This window comes from Cydia fagiglandana, chromosome 26, assembly GCF_963556715.1.
Source record: "Cydia fagiglandana chromosome 26, ilCydFagi1.1, whole genome shotgun sequence".
Taxonomy (NCBI): Eukaryota; Metazoa; Arthropoda; class Insecta; order Lepidoptera; family Tortricidae; genus Cydia; species Cydia fagiglandana.
Genome location: NC_085957.1, coordinates 9,568,823 through 9,587,613, shown reverse-complemented (window position 1 = coordinate 9,587,613; position 18,791 = coordinate 9,568,823). Strand labels below are relative to the sequence as shown.

Here is an 18,791-nt window from a genome sequence, read left to right as displayed (position 1 = left end):
TCTGAGAGCGGGATGAAAGAGTCCTTTTGTATGTTCATGGCAACATACTCGGAAATAGGTATAATACTGATCATTGCTTCACTTTGCTGTTGAGGAACAGGTATCAGGTGGTAGATTTCGTAGTCGTCCCGGCTGGCTAACGGAATCTTGATTTCAAATATGAGGTACTTGGTCGTCATCCTTGTCTTGACCTTGAGCAATTGATAGATGCCTTGTAGATCTGTTTGTATATTTTCAATTGGAATAGTTAAGTCCTTTGATAACTGGCCGGAAATTATGCTTAACTCTTTCCTTAGCTGAGCTGGAGTCAATAAGTGAAAATTAAACTGTCCATGGTGAACGTCGGTGATAGTATCTAATAATGTTTCCTGAATGCTTTTTAGATTCACCAATATTGAGTTAGTGATAATCGATGATAACATAAATTCACTTGTGTTTTCGACAGCGACAACTTCCTTGGCCAAAACATTGGTCGCTTTTTCAAGATTGATAAAGTTGCGGTTAAGGATTTTATGTTGCTTGTCCATGGCCTCTTCCACTCTTTTTAGTAAATTATATTCAGCCTCAACCACTGAAGTCTGATTTTTCCACAGCAACGCCAGGTGTTTCTCATTATCTCTGATAAGTTTGATATCCATTTCGTATTGTTGAGCGAAACGTTCGTCCAGTATTCCAAATAAAGTGTTCGCGACATATCCGACTCCGTTGGCAAGGCCGCGCCGGCGGCGAGCCGGGCGTGTGAGCTGCTGAGCTAGCATTATGCTGTTGTAGTACTCTAATTCCGCGAATCCGTGCCTTAGTTGTATGAGAATAACGTCGCATTTTGATTGCTCGTCTGCCTTGATACACATGTTTTCTAATGAGTGAAGATATTCTTTTAATAATTTTTGTCCTTGCCAATAAGGTCCCATGTTGTAATAAGCAATAAGCTTCCATTCGTCGCGAATAAGGTGCATATTTGATATCTTGTCGAAATAAATTCCTTGATGTTTATTTATGTTCGTAAGGCTGTGCTCACACTGGACGGGTGATATTATTGCGAATAATAGCATGAGCGCAAGTGTCAGTAAGTTTCCCGTTCTCTTAGGACGTCGCTTTTTAACATCGGGCTCTGCTTTTTTCGGTTCGGGGTCGGATTTCAACTCTTCTTTCGTTTCTTGATTAACAGGCAGTTTTGATAATTTGGTAATGGGTCTCTTGAGCAATCCATTCTTTGTTTTGATTGATACTACACGTACATATCCGTCGTGACCTTGATGAACGGTCACAACCTTGCCAAGTGCCCACTTGCCGGCTGGCAAGTTGGCATCGTGAATGATAACTATGTCTCCGACCTTTAAGTTCTCTTTTGGTTTTTGCCACTTGCTTCGTTTTGATAATTCACACAAATATTCTGATTTCCATCTCTTCCATACGTCTGAGAATATTTTTTGCACAAGTTGCCATCTCGTCCGCTCGTCTCTTTCGGTTTCGTATATTGTCAAATTTGGACCACTTGATAAGAAGTGAGACGGCGTCAGAAAATCCAAGTCGTCCGGGTCTTCAGAGATAGCACACAATGGTCTGCTGTTAAGACATGCTTCCACCTGGGATAACAGAGTTGATAATTCTTCGTAGGTCAGTTTCTGTTCACCCATGACTCTGCGAAGATGATGCTTGAGGCTTTTTACTGAAGCCTCCCACAAACCTCCTGCACTGGGCCATGATGGGGCATTAAAATGCCATTCAATTTCCATCTCTGATATAGTCGTGAAGAACTCTGCGTCCAAGGTGTTTTTCAAGTCTATAATTTCCTCGTGTAGTCGCTTGTTTGCTCCAATAAAATTTGTCCCCTGGTCACTGTAAATGTGCCGTGGAGTTCCTCGACGCGCTGCCATTCGGCGAAGAGCTGATAAAAATGCTGAGCTGCTGAGGTCTGATACAAGTTCGAGGTGTATGGCCTTCGTCGCCATACACACAAATACTGCTACATATCCTTTCGTTGTCTTTATACCTCGGCCTTTATTTGATTTAACGTCAATAAAGCCGGTATAATCAACGCCGGTGTGATAAAACGGGCGTGTCGGGTTACACCGCGCCGCCGGCAAGTCTCCCATGATTTGTTCTTGCTTCATAGCTCTATGGCGTATACAAGTGACACAATTGTTGATATGTTTTTTAACTGCTCGATTCCCTCCTATGATCCAAAATTGATATCTGAGCTGCCTCAAGGTCAGACGAGCTCCACCGTGAAGGGTCAGTTTGTGAGCATTTTCTATGAGAAGATCGGTTACGTGACCTTTGTGAGGGATGACAAGTGGATATTTCATGTTTGGGTCAATATTTGCCTTTCCTATTCTTCCTCGTACTCTGAGCAGCCCATTGTCGTCCAAAAAGGGGTTTAATGATAAAATGGTACTTCTCGATTTCACTTGCCCATGTCGAGACAAGGTGTGAATATCCTCGCCAAATGATTCTTGTTGCACATGTTTGATAATCATATTTCTTGCTTTTCGTAATTCCGCCACCGTAAGATAAGGTACTGTAGGCTTGCATTTTGATAGGGCGCGTAGTATCCATGCTAATACTCGCGTCATACGGTTGATATTGTTGTGCTTGATAATTAAGTCACTTACGACGTTATTGCCTTGTAGCGTCGTCACGTTTGTTTGTTTTGATAATTTGATATCTTCATCGGTTGTATATTTCTCTTCTTGGGGGTTTTCTTCAAATGTAGATAGCCAGGAAGGTCCTGTCCACCACAAGGGATGTTCTTTTAACTGCGTAGCGCTGATTCCGCGACTCGCGCAGTCTGCCGGATTTTCGGCAGATTTGACGTAACGCCAGCAAGCCGAAGGCGCAATTTCTTTGATAATTTGTACTCTATTTGATACAAACGGCTTCCATCGGTTGATATCACCTTGTAACCACCCTAAAACGGCGGTTGAATCCGTCCAACAGAAAAGCTTGATATTATTTTTTGATAAACTTTCCATGACGTTTTTCAATAATTTGGAAAGTAGCAACGCTGAGCTCAGTTCCAGCCTAGGCAAGGACACAGCTTTCTTGGCTGGCACGAGCTTAGATTTGGCAGCCACTATGGTTATCCTTGGGGGGCGTTGAGCTTGATCCGGTACAGTCGCTTCGAATAACACTGTAAACGACGCACGCATACGCACGTTCTGAGGAATCACAAAAGGCGTGCAATTCGATCGTGTCCTTTCCTTCGTTTTGTAACCACCTAGGGATTTTCATATGATTGATTTGATATAGGTCTTGCTTGATACTTTTCCACTCGTTTTCAATTGTTTCTGATACTTGATCGTCCCATTTCAAATCTTCTTCTTTCCAGACCGATTGAAATAATAGCTTCAGTTTTGTTGTTGTAGGGCACAACCACCCTAGAGGGTCGAAGATCTTCGAAATGTCTGATAATAGTGAGCGTTTCGTGGTTTTACCAGTCAGCGACGGTTGTATTTTAAGTTGGAATGTAAATTCGTCGTCTTGAGGGTTCCATCGCAGCCCCAAGGTTTTTTGCGACTCTTGATGTTTGAAATCGAATGATTGTTGTTTTGTGGTGTCCACACCTTCTAGCAATCTGGGGTTATTCGATGACCATTTCCGTAAGTTGAAACCCCCTGCTTTAAGGAGGTTGATAAGATCCGTTTGCAATTTCTTTGCTGATATGATATCGTGCGTGCCACTTAGAAGGTCGTCCATGTAGAAATCTTGATCCAATATTTTTGCTGCTTCAGGATATTGATGACCTTCGTCAAGGGCCAGCTGTTTCAAAGTCATCATTGCTAAAAACGGTGCGGCCTTTGTGCCATAAGTCACCGTCGTTAATGCATATTCTCGTAGTGCTTGTTTTGGATGATCTCTCCAAATAATTTTCTGATAAAGTTGATCTTTTTCGTGACACAATATCTGGCGAAACATTTTTTCTATGTCCGCGAGAAAGACAATTTTGTATTGCCTCCATCTTAAAATCAATTTAAATAAATCTGATTGTAAATTGGGCCCACTGTACATTTCATCATTCAAGCTGTAACCCGACGATGTGGGTGGCTGGGTGCTGACGCGTTATAAACAACACGAAGCGCTGTAGTTGATGATTCAGCGCGTTGCACACAGTGATGTGGTAAGTAGTTGCTAGGTTGTGTGTCTCTTTCGCACTCGCGCATATGTCCCAGTTCGTAGTATTCGTTGATAAATGATTTGTAACCTTCCGATAATTTTTCATTTTTCATAAGTTTTCTCTCAAGTTGATAAAATTGTGCCACAGCCTTGTTTCTTGACTCCCCCAATTTTTCTTCAATGTCCGGTTTCAGGGGTAATCGTACCACATAGCGTCCGTCGCCTCGGCGCGTGGTTTCTGATTTGTATTGATTGATACAATATTGATCTTCTGTTGATAAGTTGTCCGAATTTTCGGCGATGTCTTCTATTGCCCAAAATCTGCTGATATCTTCAATGTTGTTTAAAACCATATTGCAATGATAAGACTTCATGTCACCGCAGAGAAGCCACCCAAGATGAGAGTCCAGGGCTATGGGGGTTACGTCATCTACCCTGAGGACAGAGCCCAAAATGATTCTTGCGTAAACACCTGCGCCCAATAAAATGTCAATGGGGTTGCTGACATTGAACTCGGGGTCTGCCAGCTGTAAGCCTTCAAGATGCGGCCATAAAGGCTTGATAAATGATTCATTTGGTAAGTCTATGGTAAGACGGTTCATTATGTAAACTTTTGTGGTGAATGTGTAATCCGTATGCATAGATTCGGCCTTGATAATAGTATATCCTTTGCAGCTACTCTCCTTTTTTCCGATTCCAAAGACCGTACCACTGTAATTTTGGCGTGGTAGGCCTAGTAATTGGGCAGCGTTTTCTGATATGAGGTTTAGCTGGCTTCCTGGGTCGATTAAGGCTCTAAACTTGATATAAGATCCATCCTTTGTCTGCACCTTAATTTGGGCAGTCGATAATAGAGTGTCCAAATCTTCATCTTGAAACACGTGTACCACGTTTTTTGATGTACTTTGTTCATTTGTGGCCCCCTTTTTCTTGCTGACAAAGGCCTCGTGGAGTATCGTATTATGTTCGCCGTTGCATTGCTTGCAACGTTTTTCCGACAAACATGGATTGCCGTAATGTTTGTATAAGCAGTTCGGACATATTTCCTTTGTTGTTATTGTTGCAAGTTTCGTCTCGGGTGTCATGCCTAGAAACTTCGAGCATCGAAATAGATCATGATTATAAGTGCAACAAGGACACTTGAAATTGTTGCTTGAAAATGATTGATGATTTTTTGCTTGATTTCCTTGATAATTCTTGTTTGGCGAATAATGATAATTTCGGTTTTCTTTGATATAACCTTCGGAGCGGGGGTTTTGATAAGACGAAGGCTTGCCGCCAAACCTTTTTTCGTAGTTGGTCTGTTGAACAGGTTTCGTTTGCTCTTGTTTTCGCCGAGATGATTCTAGCGCAGTAAATTTTGCTTCTAAGAATGATAAAAATTCAGCCAGTGTAGGTAGCTCCCTCGGGTCCGCTACGTGCTCGACGTAGTCGTGATGAGAGTCAGCATCTAATTTTTGTGCTAGTAGATGTACAATTAACGGGTCCCACGTAGATGTGTCAACGCCCAAATTTTGTATGGCGTGAAGGCATTCTTTAGTGTTGTCGTGTAGCCTTTTTATTGCTACGGCAGTCTGCTGTTGCATAGTGGGTAGTCCAAGAAGGATGTTGACGTGGGAACTGAATATTAATTTGGTGTTGTTGTAGCGATGATTTAAAATTTCCCAGCAAACTTGATAATTGTCGGTACTGATTTTTAAATGCTGGATAAGCTTCTCTGCCTCGCCCTTGACCTTACTTTTTAAGAACTGCATTTTTTGCGCGTTTGATATAGAGTTGTTCTTGTGTATGGTTTCTGTGAACAAATCCTTAAAAGATGTCCATTGATGATAATTTCCATTGAAGATGGGTATTTCTATTTTTGGAGTTGATTTTTCTCGGTGCGAAGAGTCCCACATCTTGATATTGATACGTTTTTTGATATCGTTGTATTTTTGTTCGCACTGGTTGTAGGTTTCTTCGTATTCCGGCTTTTCGTTGATTTGTTCACTGTCGATTTCCCAATGTAAGGTGTCGATGGCGGTCCACCGAGCCTGCACGGTTTTTAAAGCATCTTCGAATTCCCACCGTTCGGTGAGTAATTCTAATCTAGTGTTGTTGATAGCGCGTTGGAAGGCTTTGAAGTTACTTTGTTGCTTACGGTACATCTCTTCCAACTTACTTTGATTACCGCGTTCAGCCTTTTGAGCGATAGTTTTGGGTGCCGAAGATTGCGGGGTTGAGGTACCGGCTTGTTCTTCCGGTGGGTGATTCCAGTCCATTTTCAAGTGAAACTGGGGAGTAGCGGGCCTGATAATAGACTTTGTCTCCATTGCTAGGGACTGTTGCAAAAGGTTGCGAGTTTCGTGATAAATGCTTGATACTCGATCATGATGATTTTCGGAAAAGTAAATATAATCTTGATTTTCAAACTCGCAGAGAGCAACATGATTTGTCTGGAACTCCTTCCAGTATTGTTCTAGAGTTTCTGAACGTCTTTGGATATTTTGAGGAGTCTTACGTTCAGCGCCGTCTTTTTTAAAATTGATAAGGAGCTTTTCAATAGCAATGGCAAGTTGATTTTGTTTATTTAGTAGTCCCTCCATTTTAGAAGTTTTGCCAATAATTTGATATGATAACTAAACAACCGATGATAATGATGATACAACTCCGAACGAAGACCGTCGGAAATTTGTGTTTAAGTGTCCTTCGTGGATATATGCGCCTTCTCAATCAGACGGTGAGACCCGCTTGTGGGAAGCCGCCTAACCGATTCGCTATCGCACAAAGTTCACGTTCACACAAACTTGCTTAAAATTTGATCTTGATAATCTTGATATGTTGCTTGATATATTTAATGCTGATACTGACGGCTTTGATATTTCACACGGCGATAGTGTCACAGCTCCTGGTCACGTTGCGTCGACACGTGGCGTGGTCCAGGTATAGGGTTGTGCACTGATCCAAATTTTCGAAGGACCAAAAAGATGTACGGGATGCGCCTCGTACAGTCTTGAGATGATAGTTGATAATGATAACACTGCAGTTTCCACCGAAATAACGATTTATTCATAATATGATAAATTGATACAATTAGCGGCTTAATGAATACACTCCGCGGCGGTCGGGCATGTACTGTCTTAAAATAGGTAATAAGTATATGCTATGTGACAGAAAGTGCTGACGGGCGAAATGTTAACCTTTGTACGGACCGTACAGTTTTCATGCCCCGCTTGAATGAAGGTCTCTAAGGTAGAAGGTATTCTAGAGCGCCTCAGAAACGGGGGGGTGTATCTGGTTGCTGGGGTTTGGAGAGCCCAGTTCTAGAGCGCTATTAATTGACTAAGCCCCACGGTAAGCTCAAGAAGGCTTGTGTTATGGGACCGGTCGACAAAATACGGGACAAAAACGGGACCAGTAAAAATACGGGACGTGATACTTAAATACGGTGTAGGGAATGCAAATCGGTTATTTTTTGTATGGAAATAATCGGTTTATTTCCATACAAAAAATAACCGATTTGCATTCCTTAATACGGTGACAGTCCCGTATATACGGGACGTATGGCAACCCTATGTATAATGGTACAATACAATAATGGTCTGTATATTTAAGTATTTAAACAAAAGTAAACAAACAAATTGTAAATTTTCCGGTAGTTATAACATTTATTGGCTAACCAACCAAATACAAAACCCCCTGAATTTACCACTGAACGACCTGACTTTTAACCTACATTATTAAATCATGTAATGTTTTCATTAATGTTGATGAAATGTTTTCAACAACTAATATATAATGATATTTTCACTACACCAGCTCGGAAAGGCTTACTTTGCACTTCAAAAACTGATAGCAAAGTTGCATTTTATTCACATGTGAGACAAAGTAATCAAATGCAAATTTTGAGTTGGTTTCTTATGTTTGCTGCTAGAAATGACTTATAAAGGATGATTTTGGATGATAAATATTTAATAACATTCATTTGGATTTGATTTGGTTTGATTTTGTTTGATATTTTACATTTAATATTTGCTTCAGGTTGGTGTGGGTAAAATTTTGTGGTTCACTCAGGGGCAAATTTAGTTTAACCCTCGTGCTTTGAAACCCTTGCAACCATGGGCGCCGGCAGCGGGGTGCAATGGGGTGCACTTGCACCCCCCTGGCAGAAAAGAAAACACGTAGGAAAAAATAGAGAATATATATTTTATACCTGACTGCGCCAGCATTATTATGTTATTGTTTGAATAAAATTGCAGTTAATAACATTGACACGTACTTAAATGACGGCATCGAGTGCTTCTATCATATGCACCCCCCTGAAAATAATCCTGGCGGCGCCCATGCTTGCAACGCTCAAGATTCCATTTCTCGAACCACTCGCTACGCTCGTGGTTCAATTTTGTAATCTTTCGCTTGCTCGGGTATCAATATTAGCACGAGCGGTTAAACAACAACTTTGCCCCCTTGTAAAACAAATAAACTATTTCCAGGTGAGCTGCTCACGAAGAAACTGGACCAGTTATCTCCAGAAACAGCGCCGCATAAGCACTACGTGGCGTTCAGATACGTGCCTCCATTCACCGCCGACACCTTTAGCCAGCTGGAAAAGTAAGTTCCACAGTAAAAATTCACATTACAAATTAATAAAATAAATAATAAATATTAGGGGGACAATTTGTGTAAGATGTCCTCAACTTAGTCCCAAACTAAGCAAGTAAGCAAAGTTTGTACTATGGGTGCTTGGTGACGGTATACATACTTATATAGATAAATACATACTTATACACATAGAAAACACCTTGACTCAGGAACAAATGGGTATTTGTGTCTATCACACAAATAAATGCTCTTACTGGGATTCGAACCCAGGACCATCGGCTTCACAGGCAGGGTCACTACCCACTAGGCCAAACCGGTCGTCATATATTCCTAAATAAAAATCAGGGGGTGGTTGCGTTAACTGACGCAGATTCGCTTCCGAGCGGCGCGACTCCGGCGACAGTCGTAGTTCTTATTCCATACGGTGCAGACGTATATATATATATATATATATATATATATATATATATATATATATATATATATATATATATATATATTATGATAGAGATATACTTATGATAAACCCATCAATTATGAAAATATTTTTAGAAGAACGTTCACGAACGTTCAACGTTCACGAACGAAGTCACGATCTTTTGCTTCGTTACTTTTACAGTATGGAGCGAAGCCTACCCAATTCAATTTTCAAAAGTAGAATAGACGAAGGAAGTTATACCGACTTGAAAAAAAGCATTTAAACGAGAATGACGACAAATTCAGGAGCTTTTGTCGGTTTAATATTCATTTTTTAGATATTTTAAATATTGACATAGCCTGAAAACCACGTACGATCGCAGCGACTGCGCGACAGTGCTTGCGCAGACGTAGCACGGCCGCTATCGCCGAGCGATACTGACGCGGCGCCACTGTCGCTGCGATAGTGACGCTGCGCTCGGAAGTAAGTTTATACATTTCCATACTGCATAATACTATCGCTCTGTCGCCGCGTCAGTGTTGCTGCGTTAGTGTCGCCGGAGCCGCCGTGCTCGGAAGTCTACCTTTAGGAAATAATGATATAAATAAATGTGTATTTGTTTCAGGGATGGTGTAGAACGCGCAGTAATATTCTCGCAGTACCCTCAATACAGCTGTGCTACCACAGGATCTAGTTTAAACGCCATAGCAGACTTCTACAGAGACAGGTAACATTCATTTTAAAAAAAATACGAATTGATAGTGCGTCACAACCGATTTTAAAAAACAGTCTATTAAGGCATTTTATGGACGTAAAACTTTAAGGTTATAAGGTAGAAGTACTAGTGCTCGACGCTGCACTAGTATTCGACATGGGCACTTTATGTCAAAGTGATAAGGATTAAATTTGAATACAGAAAAATCTTCGCCGTTCAAATTTAACCTATATTACTTTGATATAAAGTGCCCATGTCGAATACTAGTGCAGCGTCGAGCACTAGTACTTCAACCTTATAACCTTAGTACTTCTACCTTACGGCAAATGCTAACAAAGTGTGTCATATTTGTTTACATTATTTGTCATATTTGAACACTAGTTTGTTTATTTTATAACAAGTTTATTTACAGTACACATGGTTCTATTTTCGCGCACTAGTGCGTAAAATAGCACTTTTCATGCGTATGTCAAAAGTTTAAAGGGCCAACTGTAACGTACGATACACGTGCGAATAGGAATTTCCTCTTTTCCGCACTTGTATCGTAAATAACAATTTAATTGCAGATCGGTCCCTAAAAACATAGAGTTCAGTATGATAGAGCGCTGGGCCACCCACCCGCTGCTCGCCGAAGTGTTCGCGGAGAGGATCAGAGAGAAACTGGCCAAGTTCAACGAGAGGCTGCGGGACGATGTGCTCATACTGTTCACTGCACACAGTCTGCCTTTAAAGGTAAACAAATTGCCTGTAAATAAATTAAATAACATAATCATGAGAAGCGCTGGTGGCCTACCGTTAAGAGCGTGCGACTTTCAAACCAGGGGGTCGCGGGTTCAAACCTCAGCTCGTACCAATGAGCTTTTCGGAACTTATTTACGAAATATCAAAAATACCAATCGCTTTTCGGTGAAAGAAAACATCGTGAGGAAACCAGACTAATCCCAATAGGGTCTAGTTTCCCCTCCGAGTTGGAAAATCAGATGGCCTACGTCAATTCTCGGTATTGTTGCCAAGCGGACAACATTGTATTTTTAGTATATATCAGTTCATGTTTGACCTGTCACGGTAACATGTATTTGTGACTTTCCATCAGAGAAGGGTCCTTATGCTTCAAGTGCAGTAAGGTCCTTCTTATCTGAAATTCCAACAGAAATTCTGATAGAAATCTCCTTATTGCACATGGAGCATAAGGACTCTTCTCTATGGAAAGCCACATTTTTAGGGTTCCGTATGCGAAGGGTAAAAACTAAAACTTTTTTTAGTTTTTACCCTTAAAAACATATAATAAATAAAAATTTAAGTTGTTTGTGTTTAATATAATAAAAAATTACGTGGGGCTCCCATACAATAAACGTGATTGTTTTGCCATTTTTTGCGTAATGGTACGGAACCCTTCGTGCTCGAGTTCGACTCGCAATTGGCTGCTTTTTTTCTGAAATTCTAACAGTAATTCCAAAAGATTGCTCATGTATGGATTAAGGACCCTATTAGAAGTATTACAACAAATTAAATTATTGTCTGAAAATATTTTAGTTTGTTTTTACTTCAAGTAGAAACTCTACTATATAAATTATAAACTGAAATAAATGTCATATACTAAGAAAAAATACCTTCAGTCAAGCCTAAGCCTTCAGTAAGAAATGCATATACTTACTTGGAAAAATTCGACCTATGCCGATGTGGCCCGGTGGCCGAATGGCACAGGCACCTGCCTGTCTGCTGCACCTGGCTGCTGGTTCGATTCCAGCCTGGGGCACTGGAGGCCTTGGGCACTTTTTCTTAGTATTAGACATTTATATCAGTTCATAAGGACCCTTCGGGGTCATCCATTAATTTCGTCACACGTTTAGGAGGTGGGAGGGGGTCAAGAAAATGTGACATGTTGTGACATGTGGGAGGGGGAGCCACAAACATTGTGACGTCATTTTAACTTCATCACTATTCATCAGTAACCGAAAATTAATTTATATTTTTTTATTCGCTGTACATTTAAATAATGAGGTTTTGGGAGTACGTAATTTTCGTTCCTAATTGGTTTTGTGTTATAAAATTACTAATATTTCTTTTACCATAAATATTTTTTTATTAAATAAATAATGCCGACTTAGTATTGCCGATTTCGTTGAAGACAAAATTGCCTAAAATGTGACGTCACACCAGGTGGGGAGGGATTTGCAAAATGTGACCAAGTGTGACAAGAAGGGGGGAGGAGTAAAAAAACCTAGAAATTCGTGTGACATAATTAGTGGATGATCCCTTCTCCATGGAAAGCCACATTTTATTTTTTGACCACAGGCGGTATCACGCGGCGACACGTACCCCCACGAAGTGGCCGCGACGGTGGCGCTCACCATGGCCAAGCTGGGAGTCCCCAACCCGCACCGGCTCGTCTGGCAGTCCAAGGTGGGCCCGCTGCCCTGGCTCGAGCCCTACACTGATGACGCCATCAAGGTATTAAATATATTATAGGACAATTTTACACAGATCGATCTAGTCCCACAGTAAGCTCAATAAGGCTTGTGTTGTGGGTACTAGACGACGATATGCTCGTATATATACACACGTATATATATATATATATATATATACTTATATGTACATAGAAAACATCCATAACTCAGGAACAAATATTTGTGATGAACACACAAATAAATGCCCTTACCAGGATTCGAACCCGGGACCTCCTGCTCCGTAGGTATAGCACTACACCTTATAAAACAAAGTCCCCCGCCGTGATCGCGAGCCTTTTACCTTTTTTTTTTCCTAGCCTATTTGAGTGTCCCACTGCTGGGCAAAGGCCTCTCCCCTTAATTTCCACGACTCCCGATTTGCCCTTTTCCTTATAGGAGAAAAAAAGTGTCCTAAAATGTCCATACATTTATCAAACTTTCCTTTTTGTTACCGCCATACAAAGTATATGGGGAAATGGTAATACAATAGGAAAACAAGACCGAAGTGATCCCATAAGTGTTCCGTAAACAAAGTTTTGTACGGAACACTAAAAACTGGGACATTTAAAAAAATAAATAAATAAATATTATGGGACTTTTTTTTACACAAATTGACTAAGCCCCACGGTAAGCTCAAGAAAGCTTGTGTTGTGACCCACTCAGACAACGATGTACATATATAATATATAAATACTTTAAAAAAAAACTTAAATACATAGAAAACAACCATGACTCAGGAACGGGGTCCCTTTGTTTCCCATAAAGTTTTAAGTCATAATGTAACGGTTGTCATATTATCGTTAGTCATAAAACTGAAACCGTTAACTTTTCAGGACTATCGTAAGGTTATTCTATAGATAGGTTAGGTTAGGTTAGGTTTGTTTTATGGCAATCCTGAAAAGTTACGCGTTTCTGAGAAAAACCAATTATGACTAATGAAAATTCGGACAAACAATACATTATGGCTTAAAACTATTTGGGAAACAATAAAGACCCCTCAGGAACAAATATCTAATTATGAATGAGTTCATTGTTATGAATTAAACTCATTTATTTTATAATAAGTGTTATAAAATGAATATAAAACTAATATTAACTACATTAAGATAACTAAAGCTAAAAAATTAACTTGACGGAGTATAAAAGCGCGAGAGAGATAGAGATAAAAAAAGCGCTGGTGGCGTAGCGGTAAGAGCGTGCGACTTTCAATCCGGAGGTCGCGGGATCTAACCCCGGCTCGTACCAATGAGTTTTTCGGAACTTATGTACGAAATATCATTCGATATTTGCCAGTCGCTTTTCGGTAAAGGAAAACATCGTGAGGAAACCGGACTGATCCCAATAAGGCCTAGGTTCCCCTCTGGGTTGGAAGGTCAGATGGCAGTCGCTTTCGTAAAAACCAGTGCCTACGTCAAATCATGGGATTAGTTGTCAAGCGGACCCCAGGCTCCCATAAGCCGTGGCAAAATGCCGGGATAACGCGAGGATAAACTATTATAAATGAAACAAGCGGAGCGGAGAGCTATGAAGGAACACACATTTTAAATAAAATAACAATGTCCTGGCACTAATTTGATGTACCAAAATATATACACTACCTAAAACTAACTTTTAACTATTCCCTAATGGGCATAACTGGGCCCAAAACCTATTTATTATAAATGAAACAAGCGGAGAGCTATGAACGAACACACATTTTATTCCAGTAACGGTAAGACGGAAGTGACATACATACATGTCATAGATAACCATATGTAATACCAACATAACATACACAGTTTATTTGATGTTACCATACAGAAATATACTTATCCTTACTTATCTGTGACATTTTTTATCCCATTAGGATCGAAAGAGCTCGTCATTCTGAGTAGAAATAACACTAAAGTGGCAAAAATGGTCACAATATATAAAAATGGCAAAAAAGAACAGAAACGGTCAAATAACTCCCTAATTCTCTTTTCTCCTTGCACCATTTTTATTACATCTCTGTTTAGCCTTATGGTTGACTGGTTGAGAATGTCTTTAGGCATTAGGTCCGCCATGGTATCGTCTTGGGTCGTCCCATTCGTTATTCGTCAAGTTCTTAAATTAGTCCTATTCTGCTTTCGTCACTCATTCTACATTGAAAGCCACCGACGTTTTTACGGATGTAGAATGAGTGACGAAAGCAGAATAGGACTTATTTAAGAACTAGACGAAAAACGAATAGGACGACCCAAGACGATACCTCCGCCATTTGTATATTTTATTTGTATTTTGTGCAAAAAAGTTTAAATAAATAAATAACTATAGATTTAATTTTTAATTACAGGCTTATTGCAAGCAGGGCAAGAAGCACCTCATCCTAGTACCCATAGCGTTTGTGAACGAGCACATAGAAACGCTGCACGAGTTGGATATCGAGTACTGCGACGAGTTAGCCAAAGAGGTGAGTACAAAATACCTATATATTTTATTAGTTTTAATTTTTATCGTAAATGTACATCTATGGATCGATGTTGTCTGGAATAAACGATTTTATTTATTGTTAAAATTTATCTATGGTGCTTTTTTAGGGTTCCGTACCCAAGCGGTAGAAACGGGATCCTATTACCTAAGACTCTTCTGTCTGTCTGTCACCAGGCTGTATCTCATGCACTGTGATAGCTAGACAGTTGAAGTTTTCAGATGATGTATTTCTCTTGCCGCTATAACAACAAATACTAAAAAGTACGGAACTCTCGGTGGGTGAGTCCGACTTGCACTTGTGTTCGGCTCAGCATTGCTCCGAGCAATTATTAGGGTTGACACAACTTGACGTCCCTTTGCGTGCACGACCAATAAAATTAATGTCTTGAATTTTGACAACCCTAAATAACCGAAAGGGATAGTGCCAAATATTATAGAAAGGGACAGCATGATTCGACCCTGAACCGCTGTCAAACTTCGGTTTTGTGGGGAGTTTCCTTTCTGTACGGTAGTACTATTATTTATTCTGTGCTCACAGTTTTCTTGCCAAAACGCGAGTTATTTCGTAGTAACCGACTTCAGAGACGTTTGTGATTACACATTCATTGCCACTAAGCGCTACGGGTTACGCTCGTAGCGCGTAGCCACGTCTTTGCCGTATGGAGCGCGTAGTCGCTACGGACAGTGTACCCGACAGTCGGGTTCTTGGCCCTGAATGTGTTAATCAATTTTGAAGCAATCTACATTTACTTCGCTGTTCCAAGCCTGGTAGTTTGGCTTATCATTTTGCCTAAGCTGAAACAGAGAGTCGAGAGCTGAAGAGTCGAATAGAAGGATACAGCTGGGCTGGGCAGCATATGGGAAGCTGCGTCGAGTCTTCACGTCGTCAATCCCACAGAGTCTGAAGACAAAAGTCTTCAATCAGTGCGTCCTGCCCGTGATGACATACGGAGCCGAAACGTGGACACTCACGGTAGGACTGGTTCATAAATTCAAAGTCGCTCAGCGAGCTATGGAAAGGGCTATGCTCGGAGTCTCTCTGAGGGATCGTATTCGAAATGAAGTCATCCGTCAGAGAACTAAAGTCGTCGACATAGCCCACCGGATTAGCAAGCTGAAGTGGCAGTGGGCCGGTCATATTAGCCGTAGAACCGATAACCGTTGGGGTAGACGAGTTCTCGAGTGGAGACCGCGCATCGGAAAGCGTAGCGTAGGACGCCCTCAGACTAGATGGAGCGATGACCTTCGCAAGGCGGCTGGCAAGAGCTGGATCAGAGTTGCCGCAAATCGTGCTCAATGGCGTGCAATAGGAGAGGCCTATGTCCAGCAGTGGACGAGAGTAGGCTGATGATGATGATGATGATGATGAAACAGAGACCTTCATTAACGCTCGGTCAATTATAATGATATTCTTTTTTTAACAGGCAGGCGTGATTCAGATAGAGCGAGCGAGCGCACCCAACGACCACCCGACCTTCATATCGGCTCTGGCGGACGTGGTGACGTCACACATGAAATCTGGCCCTAGGGTCTCTAAGCAGTTCCTGAACAGGTAATAATTAGAGATGCAACGGATAGTTGTTTGGCCGAATACCGGATACCGGATGTTCGGCCTAACCATCGGCCGAATATTCGGTATCCGGCCGCCGAATATTAGGCCGGCGGTACTATAGGTAGGTAGGTATACCGGATAGTAACCGAATATCCGGTACAATACTAGTATTGTACTTATAGAAGATACAAGTAGAGCACCCGACTTTCACTATGGGACCAACTCCGAAATCACGATAAAACTACCCTTCCATAGAAAATGGACCAGCCAAAATGACACAGCCAAATATTTTTTTCGTGAATTCTGGGTTGGTCCCATAGTGAAAGTTGCTCAGTATAATCCCAAAACCTCTCTGGCATAGAATAGAATAGAATATTCTTTATTTGCTTAAAATATGGTACAATGAGTTGGTAAGGATAACATATATCTGTGCTTAAACATATTTTGCTAGTTTAGCATGCAAATGTACACTTAAACTAAACTTAACTAAATACCTATTTAACCTAGTCTACTCAATATTATCTAACATGCAAAACAGGTCATCTGTAGCGAAAAACATCTTAGTTTTTAGCCAACGATAAAGTTGTGCTTTAAATGAATTAAGAGGGAGATCCTTAACATTATCAGGAAGAGCATTAAATATTCGTATACACATATAATAGCTACTTTTCATGAAAAGGGAAGTATTTGGAACAAAATCAATTACAAGTCTGTTTGGATTCCTTGTGTTTCTATGATATATATCTTTAGCTTTTTTGAACAGATGTGGGTATTTCTTTACAAAAACAGCTGCTTCAAAAATATACATACATGGTAATGTCAGAATTTCATGCTTTGCAAATAATGGCCTACATGATTCCCGTTGTGGCATCCCACACATTGCCCTTAAACATTTCTTTTGTGCTATGAAAGCTCTAGCCGCGTCACTGGAATTGCCCCATACAAGAAGTCCATATCTTAACTGAGACGCAACATATCCGTGATATGCCATCAGTACTGTGTTCCAACCAGATATGTTGCGAAGTCGTTTCAGAACATATGCAAATTTTAAGAGCTTGTCACACACTGCGTCTATATGGTTTTTCCAACTACAATTAATGTCTAAGGTGATTCCTAAGAATTTTATAGTATCAACTTCCTTAATTTGTGTATTATTGTATCGGACATCTAATAACTTTCCATTGTTTCTTACACTACGGAATTGGATAAATTGAGTTTTATTAAGATTAATAGATAAATTATTGAATTCAAGCCATTCGATTATAGATTGTATAGTATTATTAATGTCATTATTGTATTGCATTTCATCATTGCATGTCACTAGAATTGATATGTCATCTGCAAAAAGCGTACATTGATGTGTAGTTATATCTGGTAGGTCATTGATATATAGCAGAAAAAGGAGTGGTCCTAGTACACTACCCTGCGGTACTCCTTGGCTAATTTCCATGTACGAAGATCTATGATTAACTGTAGTAGAGTTTTCAGAGCTTCTTATCTCAACACATTGTTGCCGGTTAGTTAAATATGACTTGAGCCATTGCAGAGCTAGCCCTCTTATACCAAGATTTTGAAGTTTTTTAATTAGTAGGTCATGTGACACGAAATCAAATGCCATAGACATGTCGAAGAACACTACAACTGCCGGTTTCTTATTGTCAATATTCCGAATAACACTGTTAACAAGGTTAAAAGTTGCAAGTGTTGTACTCTTATTTTTTTGGAATCCGTTTTGTTCTCTTTTTAATATCTGATATTTTTCTAAAAATGACATGATCCTTTTATGCATGGCTTTTTCGAATATCTTAGATATCACTGGTATAAGCGTTATGGGCCGATAGTTACACATTAAGGATTTGTCTCCTTTTTTAAATAGTGGTGTGACTATTGACAATTTCAAAGCATCCGGAAAGCATCCTACATCCTACTAGCAACGGGAATGCACTTAATTTTTAGCCACCCTGTATATGAAACTTAAATTTACTTGTTAATTTTTCTAATTATATTTGTTAACTGTAATATGTTTCTATTTCAGGTGTCCCCACTGTGTGAGCAAGAGATGCGAGATGTCCAAGAAATTCTTCGCACAACTAGTCGGCTCTGAAATAGATAAGCCTTTCTTGACTGCATAAATAAATTAATAAAATAAGTTACCACACACGAAGAAACTATGTATACCTATTAGAGATGCACCGGATATCCGGTTACTATCCGGTATCCGGCCTATCCGGCCATTCCTTTACTATCCGGCCGGATACCGGATAGTGACCTACTATCCGGCCGGATACCGGATAGTAACGTTGCTTGATTTCTGAGTAAATAAATTGGATTTAAGAAACAGACACGGTCATAATCGTACTAGTTTATTATTTTAAAACAATTTAATGATTCCACTGACTTGCACGCGCACTCATTTCGAACCTAGAAATGAGTCCGCGCGAACGTTTACTAGGAAACAGGTCAAACCTGCAGAATGCGCAGCTGAAAAACCGAAATGTAGGTTTAGTT

At 40.3% G+C, this 18,791-nt stretch overlaps 1 protein-coding gene across 2 annotated transcripts in view; it reads left to right on the top strand.

Annotated features, from left to right (window-relative positions):
* The window catches only part of LOC134677427 (ferrochelatase, mitochondrial), a 29,646-nt gene extending 11,113 nt beyond the window's left edge, over window positions 1–18,533 (top strand). For both annotated transcript variants that reach the window (XM_063535890.1, XM_063535889.1), the window contains exons 4-10: window positions 8,589–8,706; window positions 9,741–9,842; window positions 10,397–10,562; window positions 12,126–12,281; window positions 14,595–14,711; window positions 16,156–16,283; window positions 18,319–18,533. In XM_063535890.1, the coding sequence (XP_063391960.1) occupies window positions 8,589–8,706; window positions 9,741–9,842; window positions 10,397–10,562; window positions 12,126–12,281; window positions 14,595–14,711; window positions 16,156–16,283; window positions 18,319–18,415 (884 nt within the window). In that variant the 3' untranslated portion in view covers window positions 18,416–18,533. The remainder of the gene's footprint in view (window positions 1–8,588; window positions 8,707–9,740; window positions 9,843–10,396; window positions 10,563–12,125; window positions 12,282–14,594; window positions 14,712–16,155; window positions 16,284–18,318) is intronic.
* Window positions 18,534–18,791: the final 258 nt, after the last annotated feature.